At 54.4% G+C, this 23,091-nt stretch overlaps 1 protein-coding gene across 5 annotated transcripts; it reads left to right on the forward strand.

The window, feature by feature from the left end:
• Positions 1-4,891: 4,891 nt before the first annotated feature.
• Positions 4,892-22,785, forward strand: MLXIPL (MLX interacting protein like). 5 transcript variants are annotated; one of them, XM_079324767.1, is made up of 18 exons: positions 4,892-5,379; positions 11,421-11,527; positions 11,669-11,751; positions 11,938-12,027; positions 12,223-12,267; positions 12,520-12,718; positions 13,372-13,449; positions 15,292-15,387; positions 17,180-17,352; positions 17,435-18,029; positions 18,540-18,613; positions 18,992-19,166; positions 19,815-19,927; positions 20,077-20,196; positions 20,400-20,527; positions 20,829-20,952; positions 22,042-22,171; positions 22,548-22,785. In XM_079324767.1, exons 1-18 carry the CDS (start codon positions 5,090-5,092, stop codon positions 22,673-22,675), a joined length of 2,748 nt encoding a protein of 915 aa, XP_079180893.1. In that variant the 5' UTR covers positions 4,892-5,089; the 3' UTR covers positions 22,676-22,785. The 5 variants fall into 5 exon arrangements, with proteins under 5 accessions (XP_079180893.1, XP_079180894.1, XP_079180896.1 ...); XM_079324768.1 differs by having other exon boundaries at positions 18,995-19,166; XM_079324770.1 differs by having other exon boundaries at positions 17,435-17,585.
• The last annotated feature ends 306 nt before the right edge of the window (positions 22,786-23,091 follow it).

The following is a 23,091-nucleotide window of genomic DNA, read 5'->3' on the forward strand; positions in this document are numbered from 1 at the left end:
GAATGTGAATGAGGACACCCAAGGAAAAAAGCACAAAGAACTTCATTGCACAGATATCGAATCATGGACTCACAGAATGGTTTGGGATCTTAAAGCTCATCTGGTTCCATCCCTCTGCCAAGGGGAAGGACATCTTCCACTGGACCAGGTTGCTCCAAGCCATGTCCAACCTGGTCTTGAACACTTCTGGAGATGGGAGAGCCACAGCTTCTCTGGGCAAGCAGAAAATATATAGCAGAAAATTTTTTTCCAGGCAGAAAGAATACAACATGTTTCCCTGAATCAGGATTTTTCAACCTTTCCCAAAGGATTTAATATGGACTTCATAATTGTTTCCTAGGGAACATGGTAAGCTTGTACAAGGTATAATTTACTTCTTTTTTTTCAGATCTTTTATTCATCTGCAGCCAAAGATGGAAAGTACAAAGACTTTCTCTGCCCATGCTTGCTTGGGCCTAAGGAACAGCTGCCCAGGTGGCTCTGAGAAGCCAGGGATGTTTCTCACCCTGACAGTCTGGAAGATCTCACTCTGTGCCCAAAAACACCCACCTGAGCAAGGGGAGGCCAAGGGTGAACTTGCACCTCTGTCCTGAGTTCCTGTCAGTCAGCTTTGATTTGGACACACAAATAATTTCAATAGTTCCAGCCCTCTAACATTTTATCCAATTCCTTAAGTCCAACTACACTTTTGGTTTCACAACATCCTGAGATGAACACACCAGCCCTTCCTTTGCCTGGTCCCCCCAGAAACACAGAACAATCAGGGTTCAAAGGGATGTCTGGAGATCATTCACTCCAATCTCCAGCTCTGAAAAGTGCTGAATAACCACCTCTAACCATTCCTTGTTCCTACTGCATCCGTGTCTACACTGTCAGTGCCTGTCACCCCATTCACCTCTTTCTTAACATCCCTGATGGCTTTTCTTGCAAGGATGATATTCCCACTTCTGACCACCCATTTTCTTTGTCTCTCTGATGTTTTCCAGTGTTTCTCCATCTTTTCTGAGCCAGGCACCAAAGCCACACAGATTTGTGACCTTGTTTTATACTGGGGCAAGCAGTATTTTCCTTGCAATATCTGGAGCCTTTTTCACTTTTTAATTACTCATGAATCTTCAGCTGATGTTTTCAGGGAACTGCTTACAGTTACCTTCAGCTCTTGACTGGCATTAGAGTGCCCCAGTCTGCAGTGAGGGATGTGCTTTACTTTACCCTTATCAGCATTGACTTTCATTACTGATGTTATCACTCATTAGTTCTGTAGCCTGAAATACTTCTGCACTACTCTCTAGCCAGCTTTAGCTATGACAGTTCTGAACTATTTTCTCCAGCAGAAACACCATGACCATCCCATTTGCAGCCTTTTCTCTGTATAATGAATATGCTGCAAATTCCCAGCCCTAGTGGAGATCCAACAGGAAATCTGCATGTTTACCAGTTCACCTTATCTTGGCAAGCTGTTGATCTGTTATAGCTCAGTGTCTCTGAAAACTCCATGATAGACCTTCTTAAAAGTGTTTTTGGATGTCATTGTATTGACCAGATCATTGTCGTCCACACACACCACCTCATCTTGCAAAAGCTGAGCTACAACCTTCTCCTAAAAACTGTGTTGACTCTTCCTCAGTTTATTGTATTTACAGAATCATAGATTCATGGAATATCCTGAGTTGGAAGGGACCCACAAGGATCATCAAAGTCCAACTCATGGCACTGCACTGGACATCCCCAAAATCCCACCATGTTCCAAACAGCACTGTGCAAATGTTCCTTGAGCTCTGGCAGCCTTGGGTCCATAACCACTTGCCTTACCACTTCCCTTTATCCATTAGTTCCTACAAATGCAGTGTTTTTTACTAATTTTTCAGTAGGTAGAGAAATAAGACTTCTGGAGATCTTTAGACAAATATGGCACTCAGGTCTGGAGCCCTCAGCACAAGAAACCTGAACCTGTTGGAGAAAGTACAAAAGAGGCCTCGGAAAAACTCTGAGTGCTGGAGTCCCTCTGCCCTGGAGATATTTTCAGAGAGCTAGAGGTGTTCCTCTGGAGAAGAGAAGGCTCTGGGGAGACCTTAGAGCCACTTCCAGTGTCTAAAGGGGTCCAGGAGAGCTGGAAAAGGATTTGGACAAAGGGCTGCAGGGACAAGGCAAGGGGGAATGGCTTCCCAGTGACAGAAGGGAATATTGGGATATTGGGAGGAAATTCTTCCCTATGAGCATGGTGAGGACCTGGTACGTTACCCAGAGAATCCCTGGGAGTGTTCCAGAATAGCAAGGGATTGGAAATGGATGAGCTGCTGTTTCCTGCTCCTTTTAATCTCCTTTTAAAAAGCTCTCCTTGTTTTTACCCATAGGTTTCCCTGACAAAGATGTACTCAGGCCACCAACTTTGCTGTTTGTTTTCTAATAAAGCTTTCCCAATGTATTTCTCCTTTCTACATTGTTCCTGGCAGCAGTGCTACAAGTTCCATTCCTAGTGCTTTTTTTTTATTTAGAATTTTTTTTCTCAGGATCACTATCCTGTGGGAACAGACTGGAAGCTGTGTGCTCCTCTGTATCTGTTGAACCCTGTAGGTCTGAGCCCAGCCATCCCCACCCAGCACTGCTGTGACTGCACACACCAGTGTCCCCATGCTCTCTGGATGACATAGAGATCTTCATGTTTGTTCATGTCCTATCCAATCCTAGCAAAAAAAAATCCAACCCTTCTGTACCAGCCATGCCCTTCCCAGGCACAGGCTTTTTCTCCACACCTCTGAGCATGATGTCAGGGTAATTTTGGAGCACTGCTCTGGGGACTGTGGTCTCTAAGCACCTGTGTGTCAATGCACCTTTGGGACATCTTTGGGACAACTTTAGGGCTTCCATCTTGCATTGCATTCTGGACTACATCTCTCTTGCCACACTCTCTCCAAGATTGTGTTGTAACCCTACAGCTGTGCTTAGCATCACACATTTTAGGATCCAAACAGCCTTTTTCAAAATTCCTCAGCTCTGCAGCCTCCCTGCCCCTATGTAGGACTCCTGCTCAGCTCCCTGGTTGACTAGGGATCTGTCACTACCTTCCCTGGGCTGGATGCTCTTTGCCAAAAAGGGATTTCCCTTTTCTGCAGTACGAGAGGTGCTAGACCAGGAATGAGAGAGTTGTGATTTTCACAAAAGCCTCACTGATGTTTCCCTCAAACAGATGTTGTCCCAGAGCACTGGAGTCTGTCTGCAGCTGGTGAACAGATGGCAAATGGTTTTTGTCAAAATCCTGGGAAACCTCTTTTGCACAGCATGAGTGGAATGTGCCCAGAAAGCCTCTGTTTCTCTGATATTTTTGTTTCTTTGTGCCTTAGCTTAATTCTCAGTTTTCCAGGACACTCACATGCCCATTACTGCTTTAAAATGTATACAGACAGTACTTTTAAAATTACTTCTCTCTTCAACTTCTCTCTTCAACATCTTGACAGGCAGCATGGGACAGGCTAAGGTGGTTACAATGAATCACAGAGGGGACAAAAAGTTACAGATCTACAGAAATCTGGCTGGAAAATGAAGAAATGGCCCCAAAGGGAGGTTTGCACCAGCCAGTGTAGAAGCTGTCCAAACCAGCTTTTTGTGCATATTCTTCTTCCAGTTCTGGAAAATACTGTGGATAGCTGCTGACCCTTCTTGGACTCACCTGGATGGTATGGAAAGCATTCAACTCCATCTACAAACTGGATTAGAGCTTCAATGCCTGCAGCTATCTGTGTTGGGTTTATCCCACCCATTTATACTGTATCTCCATCAGAGGTACCTAAGATCTATGCCTGGGGTTTTCCAGGCATGTGTGCTCCTCCCAGGATGTGGGGCTGGGAAAGAAGGTGCCAGAAACTAGAGAGAAAAGAAGTGGTTTAAGTCTGAAATTATAAGTGCTGTGTCCCTCTGTGGCTCAGGTCAGTGAGCAGATGCTTGCGACACAGGTCTGGCTGGAATGGCACATTCGACATCCACATTTATCCAAGATCCACTCTCACGGAGCAGGGGGTTGGTGCATCAAGCCCTGCCTGCCTGCCTCTCTCAGGAAACCTCAGAGGTGAAGGCAAGCCAAGGTAGATTTAGACTGGATATTAGGAAAAAATTCTTTCCTGTGAGGGTAGTAGGTCCCAACACAAGTTGCCCAGAAAAGCTGTGTCTGCCTCATCCCTGGAAGTGTTCCGGGCCAGGTTGGAAAGGGCTTTGAGCAAATTGTTCTGGTGGAAGGTGTCCCTGGTCTAGTGCATGGAGAGTGAGTTTTAAGGTCCCTTCTAACCCAAATCATTCCAGGATTTAATGATTCTTTGATTTTAAGGACTACGTGACAACAAGGTGTGTAAATCCCACCAGACCCAAGCTCACAGCTGTTCTCTGTCACATTTGTTGTTTGTATCCTCTCTCCTGATGGATCACAGCTTGGAGCAGGTTTTCCTGGGGCTGTTTCTCAGCTCGGCACTTGGCTCAGTGCCTTGGCCTGTGTTGCGCTGAGCTGAGTGCCCATTGCTATAATTTTACCTGTTTGTGTCCCTTAATCTGTATTTGTTCCCCTGAAAGTGCAGGGAGATCCATTAAAGCAGAGGCACTGGGTAAATACCGCCCGCTCCTCACTCCACCAGCACGCGAGATCAGCAATTAACTCCGGGTAAACAGAGTCGACTGCCAGTCAACCCTTGACCACAGCAAGGGGGGACAGGGGGACCCACAGTGCTCCTCCCCAGGTGCGTGGGGGATGGAAAAGCTGGAGTTGGACAGTGGCAGGGAGCTGAAGCTCCAGTGGCAGGCGCCCGGTGGCCATTGGACGTGTCCTGCTGATGGTGTGCCACGGGCGGGAACAGCCACCTGCGCTATAAATAGGGTTGGCAGCGAACCTGCCCTGGGGAACAAACGCTGAACCCTGGAGCGGGGAACAGACGGCGTGGGCTGGGTGGAGGAGGTGCCTAGGAGGAGGCGTGGTGTCACTGTCCTGCACTGGGGAGCACAACAGCATGTGCTCGATGCCCATGCAGGGGCCGTAGGGCTTCAGCTCAACCAGGACGTGCATCAGCGTGCTGGATCAGATCCACAACGGCTCCAGTAGGCAGCAGGAATGGCAGGAGCTCAGGTGGGACTGCCGGGACCTTTCCTGGAGCCTCCGGTGAGGCCTTGCCCCATCTCCGACTCTGACTCAGAGGACACAGCTGTGGGTGGCACAGGACCCAGTGCTGAGGCACAGAACTCCTCCCAGGTCATCCACAGTGGCCACTTCATGGTGTCATGCCCGCACAGCGACTCACTGCCCCGGCGACGGCACCACCACGCCAAGCCCGAGCCAGCTGATCCCTGGAGTATCGACCCGACCCTCACCCGGCTCTTTGAGTGCATGAGCCTGGAGTACAGGTGAGTTCCAGAGCCCTTGCACGTGTCTTATGCACCCCCAGCTAGCTGAAGGCAGGAGGCTAGCTGAGCTCCGTTCGCCAGCCAGGAATTTGTTTCCATCTGACCACCTCCTCCTCCTCTTCTCCATGGGCTGTGATGTGCCATATGCTCAGAAATTGCCATCCTGGAAAGTTTCAGGGAGAAAGAGCTGATCTTGGGTTGTTGGCTATGGAGCCAGGTGAGAAACTTTTCTGTTCATGTGTAGCTTGACTCTCCTCCATTTTCCCATGAGATCTGGTGTTGCTGGGCCCAGCTGTATTTCCCCCATGGCCAGGTCTAGCACACTCTTTAGAACAGGAGCAACCCTGAGGACAACTAACACTCAGTTCTTTGGCAATCCATCCCAGAGCAGGAGTCTTGCCTTCCGTCCTTGACTCTGTTCCCATATCCTGAGATTATTCCATGACATGCAGTAGCACTTGAGACTGGATGGCTGCACAGGTTTTTCCCAAAATCTCCTGAAAGCATTACTCCTTCTCTCCTGCAAAATCAGATGCATTGTTGGGTGACTGCATTGTTTCCCTGCCGCACAAATTGCCAAAGCCCAGTGACAGCTCTTTGGTGACAACAGGACAGACTGCAACATGTCTCCTATGGCCACGGTTCTCATTCTTGGAGGCATTCCCCTCCTTTGCCAAGCCCCAAGGTTTTGAGTTCTCTCTAGCATGGCATCAGCATGACTTGCTCTGTTGGAGTCAGTGCCAAACTGCTTGCATTGCTTCTCAAAATGTCCAAACGTGAAAACCTAGATGATGATGCACTACCATGTTAAAGCAAAACCTCAGCAAAGCAGCCTTGAAGAGGTGCCCGTTCCCTCATCTAGGATCTTATCCAGTGGCTGTGCTCTCAGGTTTGCCTTGGAGTCCTTAAATGCTCGATGCAAAAGGGAATGTAGTCACTGCCAGGACATCCTTGGGGATGCTGGGCACAGAGACAGCACTCCAAGGGTACTAGTTCCCACATATCTGTGCACAGCTGACCCGTCACCATATCCCAGGTGGTGGATGGGATCATCCCTGTTTGCCAGCAGCTAGCACAGCACAGCTTCTGCTCCAAGGGGCTGGGGAAGGCAGTGCTCTCTGGGAGCACAGGGAGCCTCAGTGTGGGGTGACCCAGGTGAGGATCACGCTTCCTGGTTGGAAGCATGTGGCACTCACCCCTGAGTGCCACAAACAGGGGACATAGAGACACTGGTGGCCTTGCTCTCTCCTCTCCCAGCCCCATTCTTTCCATATCTGAGCCCTGCAGCTTTGAGGCTGGAGAAACAAACTGTCACACCGGGGAGCTCAAACTATAGACTCATGAGGTGCAAGGCATCTTCAGCGTGTGTACTCCTGGGCTCTGGAACTCCCAGACACAGTGGAAACGGACAGGGTACAAGGGCTTTGACAGCTGGAGTACTGTATGGGACTGGCCTCTCCACTGCAGTCAGGGCTCCATTGCTACAGTTCTCCCTACCCCCTGGACTCTCAGTGGCTCGTTTCCTTCCTGCACTGAGCATGGGAATGCAGATACTGGCTCCTATGTAGTGGGACACTCACTCAAGCCTTGTCCAGCCTGGCCTTGGGTACTTCCAGGGACGGGGCAGCCACAGCTCCTCTGGACAAGCTATGCTGGGACCTCACAGGAAAAGATTTCTTAGAAATATCCCATGTAGCCCTGACCTCTGACACTGTGAAATTATTCCCCCCTGTCCTATTCAGGCCCTTGTCCAAAATTCCTCTCCAGCTGCCTCAGACTCTCTTTAAGTGCTGGGGGAGGGGGGCTCTAAGGTCTCCACACAGCCTTCTATTCTCCAGGCTGGACAACCCCAGCTCACTCACTTTTTTTTACTCATACATTTTTGACACACTTGTAGGCAGCAGCTAGAGAAAGGTATCAGGGTGGAGAAATGGAGTTAAGTGTTCTTGGTGCATTTCTACATTTAATGTGATATGATACTTCTCTGCATCACCTGCCATTTCACACCTCCCCTCCCAGCCAGGTTCCCAGAGGCAGCACAGCCTCAGTTGGGGTTAGCAGCCCAATATTCTCCAGTCCTCAGGAGAGCACCCACAGTTAAGCTCAGACTAACTTCCTAACCAAGAAAAACCACTGTATGCTGTCACCTTGGAGGCACCTGTGGAGTTCCTCATCCAACCCTCATGCAGGGCAGGACTAGATCCAAAGCCAGGTCAGGTTGCTCAGGGCCATCACTTTGACAGATGAGGATGTGAGCCCACTACCTGTCCAGCCTGCCCAGGGCTGCCCCTCTCCCACAGGGAATTGCTGTCCATGGCTCTAGTTTGGAGTTATCCTGTTCCAATTCTTATGTCCATTTCCCCTTGGCCTTTCTCAGTGTATGTTTGAGAACTGACTGGCTCCATCTCCTTCTTTGGGCAGCTCATGGCAGAATTCTCTCTTCATCTTCTCCAGGCTGAACAAACCCATCCCTCACACTCCTCTTTTGTCATGCATATTAGTCCCCAAACACCTTGATATCCTCCTCCAGGATCACTCCAGTTTGTAAACCTCCCTCTTTCTCCATTGGACACAGTGTCCAGACTTGGCCATAACAGTGTGGAGCAGAGGGGAAAACTATCCTGTCTCCTGGTGAGTTGTGACTGCTGCAGACACCCATCCTTTGCTGCCGGGGCTCACACTGTTTCAAAGGCAACTCACTAAACTTTCCCTAAATTTTTCAATGGCTACAGCTAGAATTCCACCCCACTCCAGCATTCCTCCCCTGCATTTCATAGACATTATAGCAGTCCCTGTCTCAGCCTGAGCAATCATTCTGGGGATATGACATCTTCCTTCCGTGGGCAGGACTGTGCATCACCCCTCACTGGCAAAGAAACGTTCTCTCCACATCAGGGCCTGCTCCCAGCAGTAACTTGCTTCCTCAGATCCCCCAAAGAGAGGCAACTCCCCACTTTGAGGTCTTCCTCCTAATGCTAGGATGAAGCAGTTCCTTTTTACGTGTATCCCAGGACATTTAGAGCAGCTTCCTGCTTAATGATCCTTTTCACTCCTCCTGCAACATCCTGCATTCCTTGAATCCTTCCCTAGAATGTTGTTTCTCCCTGCAGCCCACCTGGCTGCGTCTCGTTACCCAAAAAGCTGAAGGTGGAGCTGAGCTCCTTCAGGAGCTGCTCACACATTGGCATTAGCACCAGAAGGCTTATCCTCTCCATCACCAGTGTGTGACCTGCACCTGGGCTGACACCCCCTCCTGTGACTTATTTTTGGGAATCACTGACCTGGGAATGTTCTTCTGAAGGAAGGAAAACTGGGGGCAGATTGGGAGATGTGAATTGCAGTCACTCATAGTCTTACCTGGCAACATCTGTCTTGTGCTCCAGAGAGGAGATTTGGCAGGCAGGGACATCAGCCTGGGAAGTGACTTGGAGTATGCACTCAGGCTCTCTTGTGATTTAAAGTCTCTTGTCTGTCAATTCCCTAATAATTCATCCTCTTGTCAGCCTATGTCTCCCCTGGGAGAGGTGGAATTGCTGCTGTTGATTTGTTAATTCACAGTGCCTTAAGTGCTCACACGGGTAGTGAACACCAGGCAGAGACTCCAGGGATGCATTCACTGGTGTTCATCATCCAACCCCACTTTTTTCCTCGCAGACAACCTCCATTCTAGGGGGTCTGATGAGTGGGAAAGGCTCATGCTTGGGCTAAACCCACCCACCCTGCACTGTGGTGCTGTTGTCATTCCTGGCAAGGAGCTGCACTCTTTACTTCTATCATTCCCCAAGGTTTTGAGGCTGATCCTGTTGCAGGATTGTGCAGAGGGGCTGGGCTGGTGTGCTGGTGCAGTCCTACATCTCTCTAGATCACTCCTCTATTCCCTGCTCCTCTTGCTGCTGATGGAGAGGAAAGTGCCCATGTTGCCACGAAATCAGGGACTGCACCGACTGAAACTGCTGCATGGGTAAATGAGTCACAGACCAAACAAGGTGCTGCTGGGCCCGTGCCAGTGTTGGACCCAGGCAGAGCCCTGTTGCCACCTCACCCTATCCCACAAACACCCGTAGCACAATAGTTGCTGGATCTGTGTCCCCTTTCTTCTGGCAGTGTGGGGCAGCAGGGCCCCCAGCCTGTTTGGGGCACCCTATACCTTCCCATGGTTCAATGTAAAGTTTGCATCCATATCCCCAGTGGAGATAATTGCAGGGAAGGGTGGGGCACTTTTCAAGCCAAAGCAGGGAGCAAAGATCAGCCTGTTAAGCCCCAAAACTGAAAGAATCATTAAAGGGGGAAAAAAGGCATTGGGTGGTAAAACTGAAAGGCATCTCTCTGCTGCTTCCAGGCCTCACAGCAACTCCTAGCCATGGCCCACTGGCCTCACACAAGGCCAAGGTGTGTCCCACAGGCTCAGGCTGCTCTTCTGAGCTGGCTGTGAGTGAGGAACATGACCTTGACCAGCATGATTTGGCCATGTGCCCAGGAATCCTGTCCCTTCCATTGGCTCCTCCACTTGGCACCATCTTGCTGTTTGCCTTGTGCACCTGGGGAAAGTTCAAAATCCTGGTGATAGTGGAGTGGTCAGTATCAGCCTTAACTCTCTGCAGGCTGGAGTTACAGATCCTTCCCCACCCTCTGGGGCCATGTATCAGGCTGGGTCTACCTCATGGGAGACCACGTCCATCCACTCCTGCACCTGCTCCTAGACACATCCCTGCATCAGGCTCTGGAATTGTAGGGGTCCCCAGTCTTCCCTCTCTGCCAGAGGCAGATTTCAAGGCAGGTCAGAACAGAATCCACCAAAATCATTATTTGAGAACACGTAGAAGTTTCACAAGCTTGAATGAACGAGTCAGAGGCTTCATATACTCTCATTCCCAGTACCTCCCTGGGGATTCAGCCTGCTGCTGCCTGAAGGGACTGGGGGCAGACGATACAGCACCCTGACACCAGCTCAGCCTCCACCTTTCCTGCTCCACACATGTACCAAGGAAAAGTGGGAGTCAAAGCAGCACCAAGATATTTAAGAGTACAAAGTGTCTGCTGAAGAGGGACATGGCTTCCCAGGCAGGAATGCCATGCAGCCTGCAGCCAGATCTCAAAGGGACCCCTGGAGCACCTGGCATAGCCCTGAGGCCATGCCATATTGTTGAGAGAGCTGGAGAGGTGAAATGGACCCCAAAGTAAGCCAGAGGGACCCTGGCCTCCCCTGCAGAGCTCCTGAGGCAGCAGGGCCCTCAGGACCTCCTCAGTGGCTGCACATGAACCCTTCAGTTGTGTCCCTCTGCTGGATGGAAACAAGACAAGGAGCGAAATGAGGCTTCCTGCACTGCAGGTCCCATCAGAGACAAACACAGCTGCCTCTGGGAACTAGGGAATGGGAAGCAGGGAGCCCAGCTGGGGCTGGGGGGGGGGGGGCAGATCTGCATGGATCAGTGTGGAGAAGAGGCCAGGGCAGCTCTGGCTGATGGCAGGGCTGGTGGCACTTTGTGTCTGTCTTGGAGCACAGGCAAGCGTCCCTTAACATCCTGAACATCCTCCAGTGTTGTCCTGCCTTCCCAGACCCTCCACAATGGCTGCCTGTGACTGCCCCAGCTGAAGGCAGCACTTCCAACCCATGCCTGCTGTTAAACAGAGGGGCAGATTTAGCTGCCCAAACACTGTGATGAGGCAAGTGCCACTACAGTACATGTCACCACACATCACACCTGGGCAGGAGACTTGCCTTCCTGTCCCCCAGGGCCAGGACACAGCAGGCTTGGTCGGGGCAGCAGGATCCCACCTCGAAGGTGGAGTTCAAATGTCAAGGAATCAATGCCTCAGTGTTCTTTGCTTTAATCCAGGGGTTTGAGAAGCCTCCTGTGGGTCTATGAAGCTCAGGATTTAGGTCTGTGCTGCTCCCAGGGTGTGCAGGAACTTGGAATGCTCCTGTGGATGCTTCCACCGGTGCTTGGCAAGCACCTGCAGCAGAGCCACATGGCTGTACTTGCTCCCTGGGCATCTTTCAAGGTGGTGCCCCTCAGTGTCCCTTTTGTTTGGTGTTTCAGTGGGAAGCTAGTATCTCCAAAGTGGAAGAATTTCAAGGGGCTGCAGCTGCTTTGCTGGGATAAAATTCGACTCAACAATGTGATCTGGAGAGCATGGTACATTCAATGTGAGTATGGGCTAGACCACACTCTGTCTGCCAGATGCCAGGCTGTGCCAGTGTGATGAGTCTGGCACCAGAACCACCATGTACAGGTGCAGAGATAGAGATGGAGCATAGGTACAGCCAGCTGTATTCTCCCCTGTGCAGATGTGGAGCGGAGGAAAAACCCTGTGTGCAGCTTCATCACCCCTCTGGAGGGCATGGAGGCTGATGAGCACCGAAAACCAGAGGTAGGCCAGGGTCCCTTGCAGCTTTCTGGGGCAGCAGCAGGTCTCTGTGGAACAGTGGGGATCTAGGGACATGTTGCATTTCATTTGCTGGAAAAGGTGTTTCTGATATGGCACAAGGAAAGCAGCCGTGGCTGTGGGGTGCTGGGGCCACGGAGCTCACCCATGACCCCCTGTCCTGCCTCCCAGGCTGTTGTGCTGGAGGGAAACTACTGGAAACGCCGCATTGAGGTGGTGATGAGGGAGTACCACAAATGGAGGATATACTATAAGAAGCGGGTGAGTGGCTCTGCCCGTGCTGCTCCCTGTCCTGTGGCAGGGCCAGCAGTGGGATGGAGCAGTGTGCCCTGGAACCTGGAGCCATGGCTGACAGGGTGGGACATGTCAGGTTTTTGCCAGCCTGGCAGGGGGATGCTGGCTGGTGCCCTGAGCTCTCCCTGCATGGGGGTGACATGGCCTGTCTTCTCCTTCCAGCTCCGAAAGTCCACACGGAACGGAGAGATCTCCAGTCCAAAGACGGTGAGTCTGCTGAGAAAGGGTGGGAAGGGAAAGGGGAGCATGATTTGGACCCCTACACTGGGCAGAAGGGCAAAGAAAAGTCCCAGGGCATGATAAGCCCATTGGAACGGAATGCTAAGCAATTCCACCCTCTGGAAGCAGCAATGTGCCAGGTGTTAAAATGGAAGCTGCTAGGGAAAGCAGCCAGGGAGCCAGAAATGGATCCTACCCACAAAAGGCATCCACTCGGCTCCTTTGCTCTACCTCATGCAGGATGAGGATGCCTGGAGGCCAACAGAGAAATGGTGCAACCAGCTCTTCTGCAACGTAGTGCCCATGCTGCTTGGGGATGAGGAAGAGGAGCACGGGAGCAGGCAGCATTTTGATTTAGACACCTTCCTCTCGGACATATCTGACACCCTCTTCACCATGACACAGACACCCAGCACCCACCAGGCACTCCCTGAGGATGGTAGGTGCTGCAGACTATGCTTCAGCACGATGTGGAGGAGGAATCCAGATGCTGTATCTTGGCTTAGCTCCTGAGAGCTACTAGCCATGTCTTTTTGGGCAGACAGGGTCCCCTGGCATCTGTCCTGATGGAGCAGGGGGAAGTTCCTGTCCTGCTCAGGGACATCCCAGGGGAGGGGATGCTTAAGGAGTGTTTAGGCAGGGTGGGATCATCCCCTTCTCCTGTGGTTCCTATGCACCAGCACATGCTCTTCCAGGGTTGAGCTCCCCAGGGACCATGAAGGACTTCGCCCCAGCCCCCAGGGCAGGTCCTGCTTCCATGGCCACTCTTCGCTGTCCATATATGGCCATGTCACTTGGGCATCTGCAGATCCAACCTGTGCCAAGGATCAGCCTTTGACTGGGGTTCCTGGGAACTGGATGAGTCCCTAGAGGTGCTGATGGACAGAGGTGGGATGGAATGGCCCTAGCTTTCTATAGGGTAGGCACTTACCTCCCTGCCCAGGGCAGGGTGCAGTGGTACAGGGTGACTCTGGGGTGACACAGAGGTGTGGCAGCCAGGCAGGTGTCAAGGCAGTGGTGGGAGCAGCCCTCAGGGTGGGTCATGGGGATGCAGTGGCTGGGCCTTGATATTCCAGCTTTGCCCTGTTCTAGCATATGTTGGGAATGCTGACATGATCCAGCCGGATTTGGCACCCCTGCAGCCCAGCCTGGATGACATGGACATATCAGGTAAGATGCAGCCTGAATATGCTACCACATCCCACCCAGCCCTGCACCCTGTGACTGCCTAAAATGGGGGGTCACAGGTTTGGCCTGGCAGCAGTGGGAGCTGCTGAGACAGGCAGAAAACACTGGGCATCCAGTGGCATGGGAAAAACATGATGGATGGGCAGGGGCTGAGGACAGAGCCGTGTTGTGCCTGCCTGCCTCTGGAAAGAGCCACAGAAATTCAGAAAGGGCTCTGCCAGGAGCTGTGGGAGGGGATTTCTACAAAAAGAGGATATGTCCAAAGTGGAAGGAGTGCCAAAGTCACTCATTTTAGCGGCTGATAGAGGAAGGACAGTTGTCCCCCAGAGGAAGAGGAGACCTCTAGACAGTAGGTTCTGCTGAGCCCCTTCCTCACCCACTGCCCATGCAGCCTGGGTGGTTGGCTTGGAGCTGGTACCCTGCACTAGGCTGTGCTACATCCCCTGGGGACAAACCACTGTCCCTGCCAGGCTGTCCAAACACAAATCTGGCACTGGTGTCCACCTGGACCAGGAGGCTGCTGAGCTAACACCAGCAAATGGGCAGTGGCAAGCTCCCCCATGGTGCCATGCAGGGTCTGAGCTGTGAATGTCCATGCAGTCAGCTGGCACATGCCCTGGTCCCAGCAGTGTCCCCAAATGCCAGGGCAAGGCACTGCTGGGGCCCAACTTCGCCCTCAAACCTGCCAGAGCTGGTGGCCTGTACACACTGCGCAGGTGGCAGCCAGTGAGGGTTGACTATAGATAGTGGCCTTGGGCAGCACCAGCATCTCCAGATTGCTCTGTGAGCACCCTGGAGCTCTATGGCCTGCCTTCACTTCCACTTCCTCCAGGAAAAAAGGGTACTTGCACCATGGCTGTGGGATGTTGCAAGACCAGATGCTGGCAGGGAGTAGGCTGCGCTCTGTGTGTCAGGGAAAGTAGTGGCATGGGTGCCTTTGAGATGGATGCTCTTGGGATGGATGAGGTGGGAAGAATCCTGCCACCATCCTCTCAACTCATGCCAATCAGAGATCACATCAGAATGAGGTGTGCTGGTGCCCCAAGTGGGCATCACTTCCTGGAAGGTGTGACAGCTCCAAGTGAGTCAAATTGACACTTGATAAGTGTCTCTTATCCCAAGAGGTTGTGTATGGTGTCATACCAGCAGCTCCAGCACCTCTCTGAGGACCTAGCATAGCCTCAAGTTCAACAGGAGCATGGTGGCTCCTTTCTGAACTGATACATCAGTCAGGTTGACTTTTTTCCTGGGAAAAGGCCTGTGTTTTACTACAGGGTGCTTCTTGGCAATGGGATGGGTCTTACTGCAGACCACAACATCACGAGGAAACATCCCTTCCTGCTCTGACCATGTCCAGCGCCTCAGACCAGGGACACTGCTGAGGCTGGGGAGGGTCCCAAGTCTGGCTCCTGGTCTGCCAGGTTATTGTGTCCTGGGACAGAGCAGAATCCCATGGGGTTCTTGGAGACCACCTGTTGGTGGGAGTTTTGTCTTGGATGGAGCAACTCCCTGGGTGATAAGGTGTTACATATGAGCACCATGTGTTCCTGGTACCCTTGGGGCTGTGGGGAGAGTAGAGAGAGGAGATTGGGGTACTGGGTGCCAGCCAACCCAGTTATGTCCCCAAGGGCCACTTTTTCAGCAGGGTAGGCAGCTTGGAACCAAAGATCACCCAGAAGCCTTGTGCCACACAGGGCAGGCTGGTGGGGTGGGCACCATGGGGTCACAGGGCTGTCATTGCGTGGGGTGTGTGGCAGAGCCCAGTGCCTGTCAGTCAGTGTCTGCAAACCAATCCCCAAATGAGGAAGCATCTCGTGTCTGCAGCGGGTGCTGGACTGTGGTGTGAGGCAGATGGAGAAGTCCTGACGGCAAAGGCGAGGGAGCAGTCCGGCCCTGTGCCCGGCTGGCACCGTGCTCCAGGTAGGATTGGTGCTGGGCACTGGGGCTGAACTGTCCATCCCATGGGGTGGCAATGCCCTGCTGCACTCCAGGGCTCTCCCCAAAGCCTGGGATAAGTGCTGGAGGGTCTTTGGGTTGGGAAGGCCCAATCACATTGGAGAGCATCCCCAGGTTTGAGCAGGATACCAAAGGTGTGGTTTGCTGACCATGCAGGCTCTTCTCCCTTGAGCAGGCTGTGCCCTGGCCATGCTGCACTGCTGGAGCAAAACAGGGCAATACAAGAGTGAGGAGGAGCATTGGCGAGAGATATGGGGTGAGGAAGGGGCGGGAGAAAGGGAAGACAAGGCTCCCAGGGACTGCCAGCCACCTTCCATTCCTGTAGCACAGTGAGAGACACAAGAGGGTCTGACAGGCTGGGTACCACAAATTCCTATAAATACCTGCAGAACTTGAGTGCTGGTGGCAGGGACATCCTGGAGTGGGCATGGCTGAGGTAGGGGCAATGTGGGGGCAGACTGCATCCAGGAAAGCCAAGCTCCTGCCTGGCAGCATTGCAGCACACACATAGTGCTGGCCTGTGGAGGGGCAGGGATGGCCCTGACATGGTGTCAGGAATCCACCATGGCTGTGGCAGGGGTAAGGGACAGTCTGAGAGATAACTGGGACATCTCAGCAGTGTCTCTCTTCTGTCTCACATCACTGTTCTCCTCAGATGGCAGCACATGGCATGCTGGAATCATCACTGTGCCCAGTCCCACGGCATTCTACAGTGCTGGCATGTTTGCTCCTCTGGTGTAGATTCAGCAGGGTCTCAGGCCTTTGTGGATCCCAGCCAGGGCACCCCACATGCTGGAGCCTGGACCACAGATGGTGCCCTGAGCATGGGTGTGCACACCACGCAGGCACTAGCAGCAGGGCCTGAAGCTAGCACTGCCAGCCAAGGGCTGGATAGCACAGCTGGGTTCTTCCCAGAAGAGATGCAAGTGCTTGTCTCCAGTGGCTGCTCAGACACTGCACCTGTGCCAGGGGCTTCCAGGAAGCAAACCCAGTGAACCCTCCTGCTCCATCCTACAGAGAAGCATCCAGTAGTGCCATCCATATCCCACAGTCATCCTCTCCATGAAAACCCCTCCCTGTGGTGATGCCAGAACCAGCATTGACACAGGCACTGAGCCAAGGCATTCATGAGGCTGATGTGCCTAGGGAGACAGCTGCCAAAAGCTGGGGCCAGCCCTTTGTGCTGTGGTGTCTGGGCCTGCGGAAAGACCAGGGTTGTGGGAAGGAGGGAGGAAGGGAGGGGGAGTCATGGCAGGGTCACGCGGCTTGGCTTCAGGAAGGCCATGGGATGTGGTTAGCCACAGGCTGCACGCACAGCAGCACTGGAGTGAGCAGCACAGAACTTGTCACCACTCCAGGAGACCATCCCCATGGCTTGGGAATGCCATGGTCTGATTGTCCATCCCCTCTGCTGTGGTTGCCCCCCTGCCAGGCTGTCACAATCCCCTCCACAGCCTGGGGCTGATAAAGCAACACACACCCCTGGGAACAGCTCTGGGGCTGGGTCACATGGAACTCAGCTAGGTGTCAGGGACAGAGTCCCCACATTTAGGTGGCATTCCAGGTGAGCTCTCCTGCCCCTATGCATGTGACAATGCTGGTCCTAGATAAAAATGTGCTGGATCTGCCCTGGCCCCAAAAAAGTGCAGAGTGCCAGTAACAGTGCATGGTTCCACCCCTCCCGTCCCAGTGTGACCCCTTCCTCTCTGGGCAGGTCTGCTTATGCCAGTCACTGTTTCTCCACTTGGCTCTGCAGAAATCTTCACCAGCCACCGGCCACCCCCATCTCAGATACAACTGGGCTACCAGGATTCATCTTGCTTCTCGCCCATGGCTGAGCCCCTCTTCAGCAATGGGGAGTCCCTGATGGGTGCTCGGGGTCTGCCTGTGAGCCCCGAGGCCCCACTCCTACCTGGCACCCCCCTCCAGGTGAGTGGGATCCCAGCCTGCAGCCTGTGGCTTACTGGTAGTGTACCAGTCACCTGCCCTGACCCTGCCATGTCTTCTGCAGCCCAGTGGCGCCTCCCAGCTCAGCTTCCACAGCACCTTCCTGGGCTCTGAGCTGACCCTGGCCCCTCTGCCCCCCGATCCCCCCGAGGTGGCACCCAGCAGCCTGAGCCCCCAGCTCCGACACAAGCCCACACTGCAGTACGACTTCCCTGGCAAGTGTCTCAGCCTGGAGCCACCAGCACCCCACTATGTTCCCCCCATCCCATCGCCCCGGGCACCACTGCTGAGTTTGGACCCCCCCTTCTCCCCTGCCTCAGTCCCGCACTTGAAGTTCCCCTACAGCTGTTCACCTGACCCCTCGCTTGTCACCCACCCTGCCTCCCCTCTCTCGAGCCCTTGCTTTGCCCCCTACGTCCCAGGGCTGGGCTATGCCACAGGCATGGGGCCCCAGGGGTACCCCAGCCCTGCTGCCTCCCAGCTCCTGCCCCCCACCCTGCTGGGCAACCCCAGGTTTGCTCCCCGCAAGGGGCTGCCCCAGGGTGGGGGTGGGCGACCCAAGGCAAAACCCAGCGGCACCAAGGCAAGGAGGCTGCAAGGACAAGCCCTGTCCCACCTGCCTGCGCCCAACCCCTGCCCGAGCCAGCTCCTGACTACAGGTAACAGGGTTGGGGGGCTGTTGGGGGACACAAGGGTGAGGTGGGGGGACATATGTTGTGGGGATGAGAGTGGGGACCCCATATCTCCCTGGGGTTAGGATGCAGGGAATATTGGGCAGGGCACATGGCTGTCCCCATAGTGGGGTAGTTCCAAACCCAGGGGTGAAGCAATGCCTGAGGGACTGTCCTGGCTTCAGTGGCCTCAGAGGGAGATGTGGCCCAGCCCCAGGACTTGGCTACGGGCACTGTTGGGAAGTTCTTGTGTCCCCAGTCTGGTCTCTATGGCCCGGTTGGTACTAAGGGCTAGGGCTCCCTGCCTGCACGAGGCTCCGGAGACCATCCCTTTTGCGAAGAGAGCAGGCTCCTCCTCCAGAGGTGCGTCCCTGTTCTATGGGGCAATCCAGCAGGGAAGGGGCTGCAGCAGTTTTGGTGCAGGGTGGGGCTGGCTGTCTCCTGGCACAGCCCAAACAGCCCCACGCAGCAGTGCCCATCTGCTCCCTGCTCCCTCAGCCAAGCAGGACCTGGTGCTGGATACCCCTTGCCCGATGGGTGCAGGACTCATGCCCACAGCCCCTGTCTCACCGGTAAGCACTCAACAACCCGCTGGATTGGGAATTGCCTTCTCCTGGCTGATGGGGAGGGGCAGAGATGGGGTCTGGAGGTCACACTTTGCTATGGGCTGGACAGAAATGGAGGGAAGGAGGGGCCACGTCTCTGGGTGGTTGGGGATGGCAGGAGTTGCCTGAGTTTCTTCTCCTGTAAAAAAAAACAGGGCAGAGGTGAGAGACATCTTGCTTGAGGGTCCCTTTCCTGGGGCGCCTGCAAGATGGTGGCATGGGGCTGCGCATACCCCTTCCCCACCCCTTTGTGGGTTGGTTTGGCTGCCAGTGCCTGGGCAATGGCCAATATGGTGTGTGTGGGGTGCTGATCCCCCAACTCCCCTGCCCTCTGCCTTTTTCCAGCAGCAGAGCACTGACCCCAAAGTCCCTGCCACCTTCCTCTCCAGAATGGCCCAGATGAGCCCAGGACTGGCTCCTGGCTCCAGTCCTTCCCAAGTGCTGTTGCACACAGTGGGCATGCAGCTGGATCCCCTGCAAGTCCCTAAGGCAGAGCAGCTATCCCCCACCTCAGCTTGTGGTGAGTCTGGGGGACCCCAAGGAGCTCCATAGGGCATTTGGGTTCCTGCAGAGAGCTTGGACCAAACACTGTGGGAATTTTCATTTTGGCTTCAATCCCAGCTTAAATTCCATTTATCCAGCTGAGCATGGAGAGTTCCTACTGTGCCCCTTCACCTGCCTCTTTCTCCAGCAGCAAAAGCAGAAATAGGGAAAGACAAAAATGGAGCAAAATGGCGGACTGTGGTTTTCAAACCCCAGAGCTTGGTTTTGGAGCAGGAAGCATCCGCTTTCACCCGCAGTAACCAGCGTGGCTGCTGGAAACCAGCCTCTGGTGTTGTTCCCAGTTCAGTTTGGTGCTGCACCCTACAACCTTGCTACCCTTGCAACTCTTTCCATGCAATTTCCACTCCAAAAAATGCTGGGAAATTAAAATGTCAAATCCCAGATGTTCCCATTTCTGAGCAGCTGTAAAATGAGTGGGACTTGGGATAATGTGTGCTTGGAGGCTGAAGTGGAGGATCCCCATCAACTGAGTGGGGTGGCTTGTCCTGGGGTGGGGGCAGTACTGTGGGGTGCACCTCTCTGCCCATCCCAGGTGCTGAGATACCACCTTTTCATGAGTGCTATTGCTATCCCTCTCTTCATAGCAGCACTTTTCTTTTTTCAGGCAGTGAGTGGCCCAAGCCCAGCCAGGCTTCCCCAGGACCCACTGCAAGGCTGGGCACTAGCATCTCCCCGCACCAAACCATGTCCCGTCCAGGAAGGCCTGAGTCCAGCAAGGTATGGCAGGAGCTGCCAACTTCATATGCACCCCTCTTTCTTCCTCCCCCCATTCACCCTCACTTCAAGCTTTGGGCCAGTCCCCAGTGAGGCTGGTGACCCATGGCTGTCCTCACTGCTGGGAGATGCCTAACGGCGCTGACCTGCAGCTGGAGAGCCGCCGCATCACACACATCTCCGCTGAGCAGAAGAGACGCTTCAACATCAAGCTTGGCTTCACCACGCTGCACAGCTTGGTGAGCACACTGAGTGCTCAGCCCAGCATCAAGGTGAGCATCCAGGGCCAGCCCTGGGCACACAGGGACATGGCACATCACCCAGAGATGCTGCATCCCTACTGTGACCCACAGCACAGAGCTCCTCTCCTGCACTCCAGCCTGTGGTGCAGGAGGTTGGAGCACACAGCAGGCACACAGTGCGTCTGTGTGAGGGTGGTCTGGGCCCCCTTCCCCTCTCACCCCATGGCCCCCAGGTCAGCAAGGCCACCACCCTGCAGAAGACAGCCGAGTACATCTGCAAGCTGCAGCAGGAGCGGGCAGCCCTGCAGGATGAGGCACTGCGCCTGCGGGAGCAGATCGAGGAGCTCAATGGCTCCATCAAGTAAGGGGGCTGTGGCTGGGGGAGATGGGGGAGAGCACTGCCTGCTTTGGGGTAGCCAGGCAAGGCAAGCAGCAGTGCCAGGACAGCAGTAGGACATGGCAGGTCTCTTTGGAGCACCTCCCAGCTAACTGTCCCTCCTCAAACACTTTCTGTGGGAAGGCTGATGCTCAAGAGGCAGGACAGAGTAGGGCCAGGTCCCACACCTGCCCTGGGAGTGGGACACTGGCTGACAACTCCTGCCGAGCTTCTGTGGCTCCCAGTCTCCCAAACATGGCCCCACAATACTGTTTGTGCCTCACAGTCTGTGCCAGGAGCAGCTGCCGGCCACAGGGGTGCCCATCACGCGCCAGCGCTTTGACAACATGCGCAGAATGTTTGATGAGTATGTTTGCTCCTCCACGCTGCAGAACTGGAAGTTCTGGATCGTATCCTTTGGAATCAGTGCCTGCTGCTCCCTCTCACCCTCCACAAGACACCAGGTGGTCTGGTTCATCTGCTGCTGCTGGGTCTTTGGGGTCCCTCAAGCTCGGGAAGCTTTGCGGACCACAGGGAGATGTTTCCCAGCCAAAGTCACATGGTGGGAACATGCTGATGTTCTGTGGTTAGGAGGGATATTCTGATCCAGGGGATCAGAACCAGTTGGATAAATGGTCCTCAGAAAGAAGTGGAACTAAGCTCATAGAGGGAATTGCTTCTGATAACATGGGAACTGGCTCTGAGAGGCAGCAGCCATAGATTAGGAAAGATGCAGACACAAAACTGGGGACATGATGGCTTGGTCTTGGTGGCTGCATGGCATGCCCTGGAAACACAGGGATGGAGAGGACCAAGGGTCAAGGAACCTGTGGGCAAAGGGCTGGATCTGCTCCTCTGTGAGCACAGATTGGACACACTGGGACTCACTGGCAGAGTCTGTGAGGTCTGTGAAATCCCAAATGCCAGTGATGAAAGGCACTGCTGCCCATGGTCCCATCCAGCGCAGGATATCTGGACAAGGCAGAGGTGACTTCTGATGCAGAGCTGGGGAGCTCCTTCCTCAGAACATGGGGTATCATAGAGCCAACACAGGCTCCAGGACATGCTTGTGGTGGAGATATCTCTGTGGATATCTGCCTGCACAAAATCACCAGGCTGGAAGCAACAGGGGAGTTTATGGGACACACTGGTGTCCTGCCTTGCCCCTGAGCACTTTGCTAGCTGGTTGCCTGTAGTGCTCTGTGTCTCAGCAACCTTTTCTAACAGCCCCAGCCTGCAGAGTTTTGCATCTCTTCCACTGTCTAACCAGGTGACACCCATGCCATCACCTCAGCAGCTTGGGCTAGTGCCAGGTGTGGGAGTGCAGCAAGCCTGCTCCATGGCCTGTTGTGCTGCCCCTGTAGTTCTGCTCCATGTCCAGACAAGAAAGTCTGTCCTGCTGTCATAGCAGGGTGATGCCCACACCTGGGAGGAGTGAGACCGGAGGAGTGAGACCATTGTCATAGGAAACTGGTCCTTAACTCCTCTGATCCTACCAGTTCAGTATCATCATCCGTCCACTCTTCGAGTCTTTCAATGACATGGTGTCCACAGCCAGCATGGAGAGCCTCACCCAAACATCCCTCGCCTGGCTGGACCAGCACTGTTCCCTCCCGGCGCTTCGGCCAAGTAGGTGGCACTGTGCTTGACTGTGGCACCCTGAGCAAGTTGTGTTGGCATGCACTGAGGGAAAAGCAGAGGGAAAAGGAAAGGGGTGTCCCGGGAGATGGCAGGTCTGATATGCGGGATATCATGGAGCTCAGTGATTTGCCCTGCTTCTGTCATACCCACGCCCCCGCTGAGCCGGACGTACCCTAGCCCCGTGTGGCGGCAGGGCAGGTTCGGCCCTCCCGAAAGCCGCTAAGTGTGGGATTCCCTTCAGCGCGTCTGTTGGGGCTGCGGGAACGACCAGTCCCACCGTTCTGGGGGCTGGAGCGGGATCGGGCACCGCCGTCTTCCCCAGGATGGGTCCGCCTGCCAGCCCCCTTGTCCCCTGTCCCCGCAGCCGTCCTGAGCTCCCTGCGGCAGCTGAGCATCTCCACCTCCATCCTCAGCGATCCGGCCCGTGTCCCCGAGCAGGCGGCGCGGGCAGTGGCGGCGCTGGGACACCCCGGCGCCTCCTCCTCCACCTGACTGCTCCGGAGGTTCCGGGATGTCCCACGGGCACCGGCGTGGGGAGTCGGGACTGCACGAGGGCTGTCCCTCCCTGTCCTACCACAATAAAGGACTTGCTGTGCCACGGACCCCGCATGGTTCTTCAGCCCCGAGGCCGCTTTGGGCAAGGCCGGGAAGGGCGGAGGGGGAGCAGGACTTGATGAGGGGGTGAGACCGGAAGGGGTGAAAACCGGGAGTGGGGCCAGGGGATGGGGAGGATGACAGGAACCGAGGTTGCGGGCAAGTGAAAGAGAAAAGCCTGGGGGGGCGGTCCGGGTTTTGGGGGGTGAAGGGCAGTGCGGGTCGGGATGGTGGGGGCAGGGGGGCGGAGTTAAGGTAAGAACTGGCGGGGGTTGATGGCCGGGGCTTGGGGGAGCAGGAACTGGAGGGGGGCC

This window comes from Erithacus rubecula (assembly GCF_903797595.1).
Source record: "Erithacus rubecula genome assembly, chromosome: 22".
In the NCBI taxonomy this organism is placed as follows: domain Eukaryota; kingdom Metazoa; phylum Chordata; class Aves; order Passeriformes; family Muscicapidae; genus Erithacus; species Erithacus rubecula.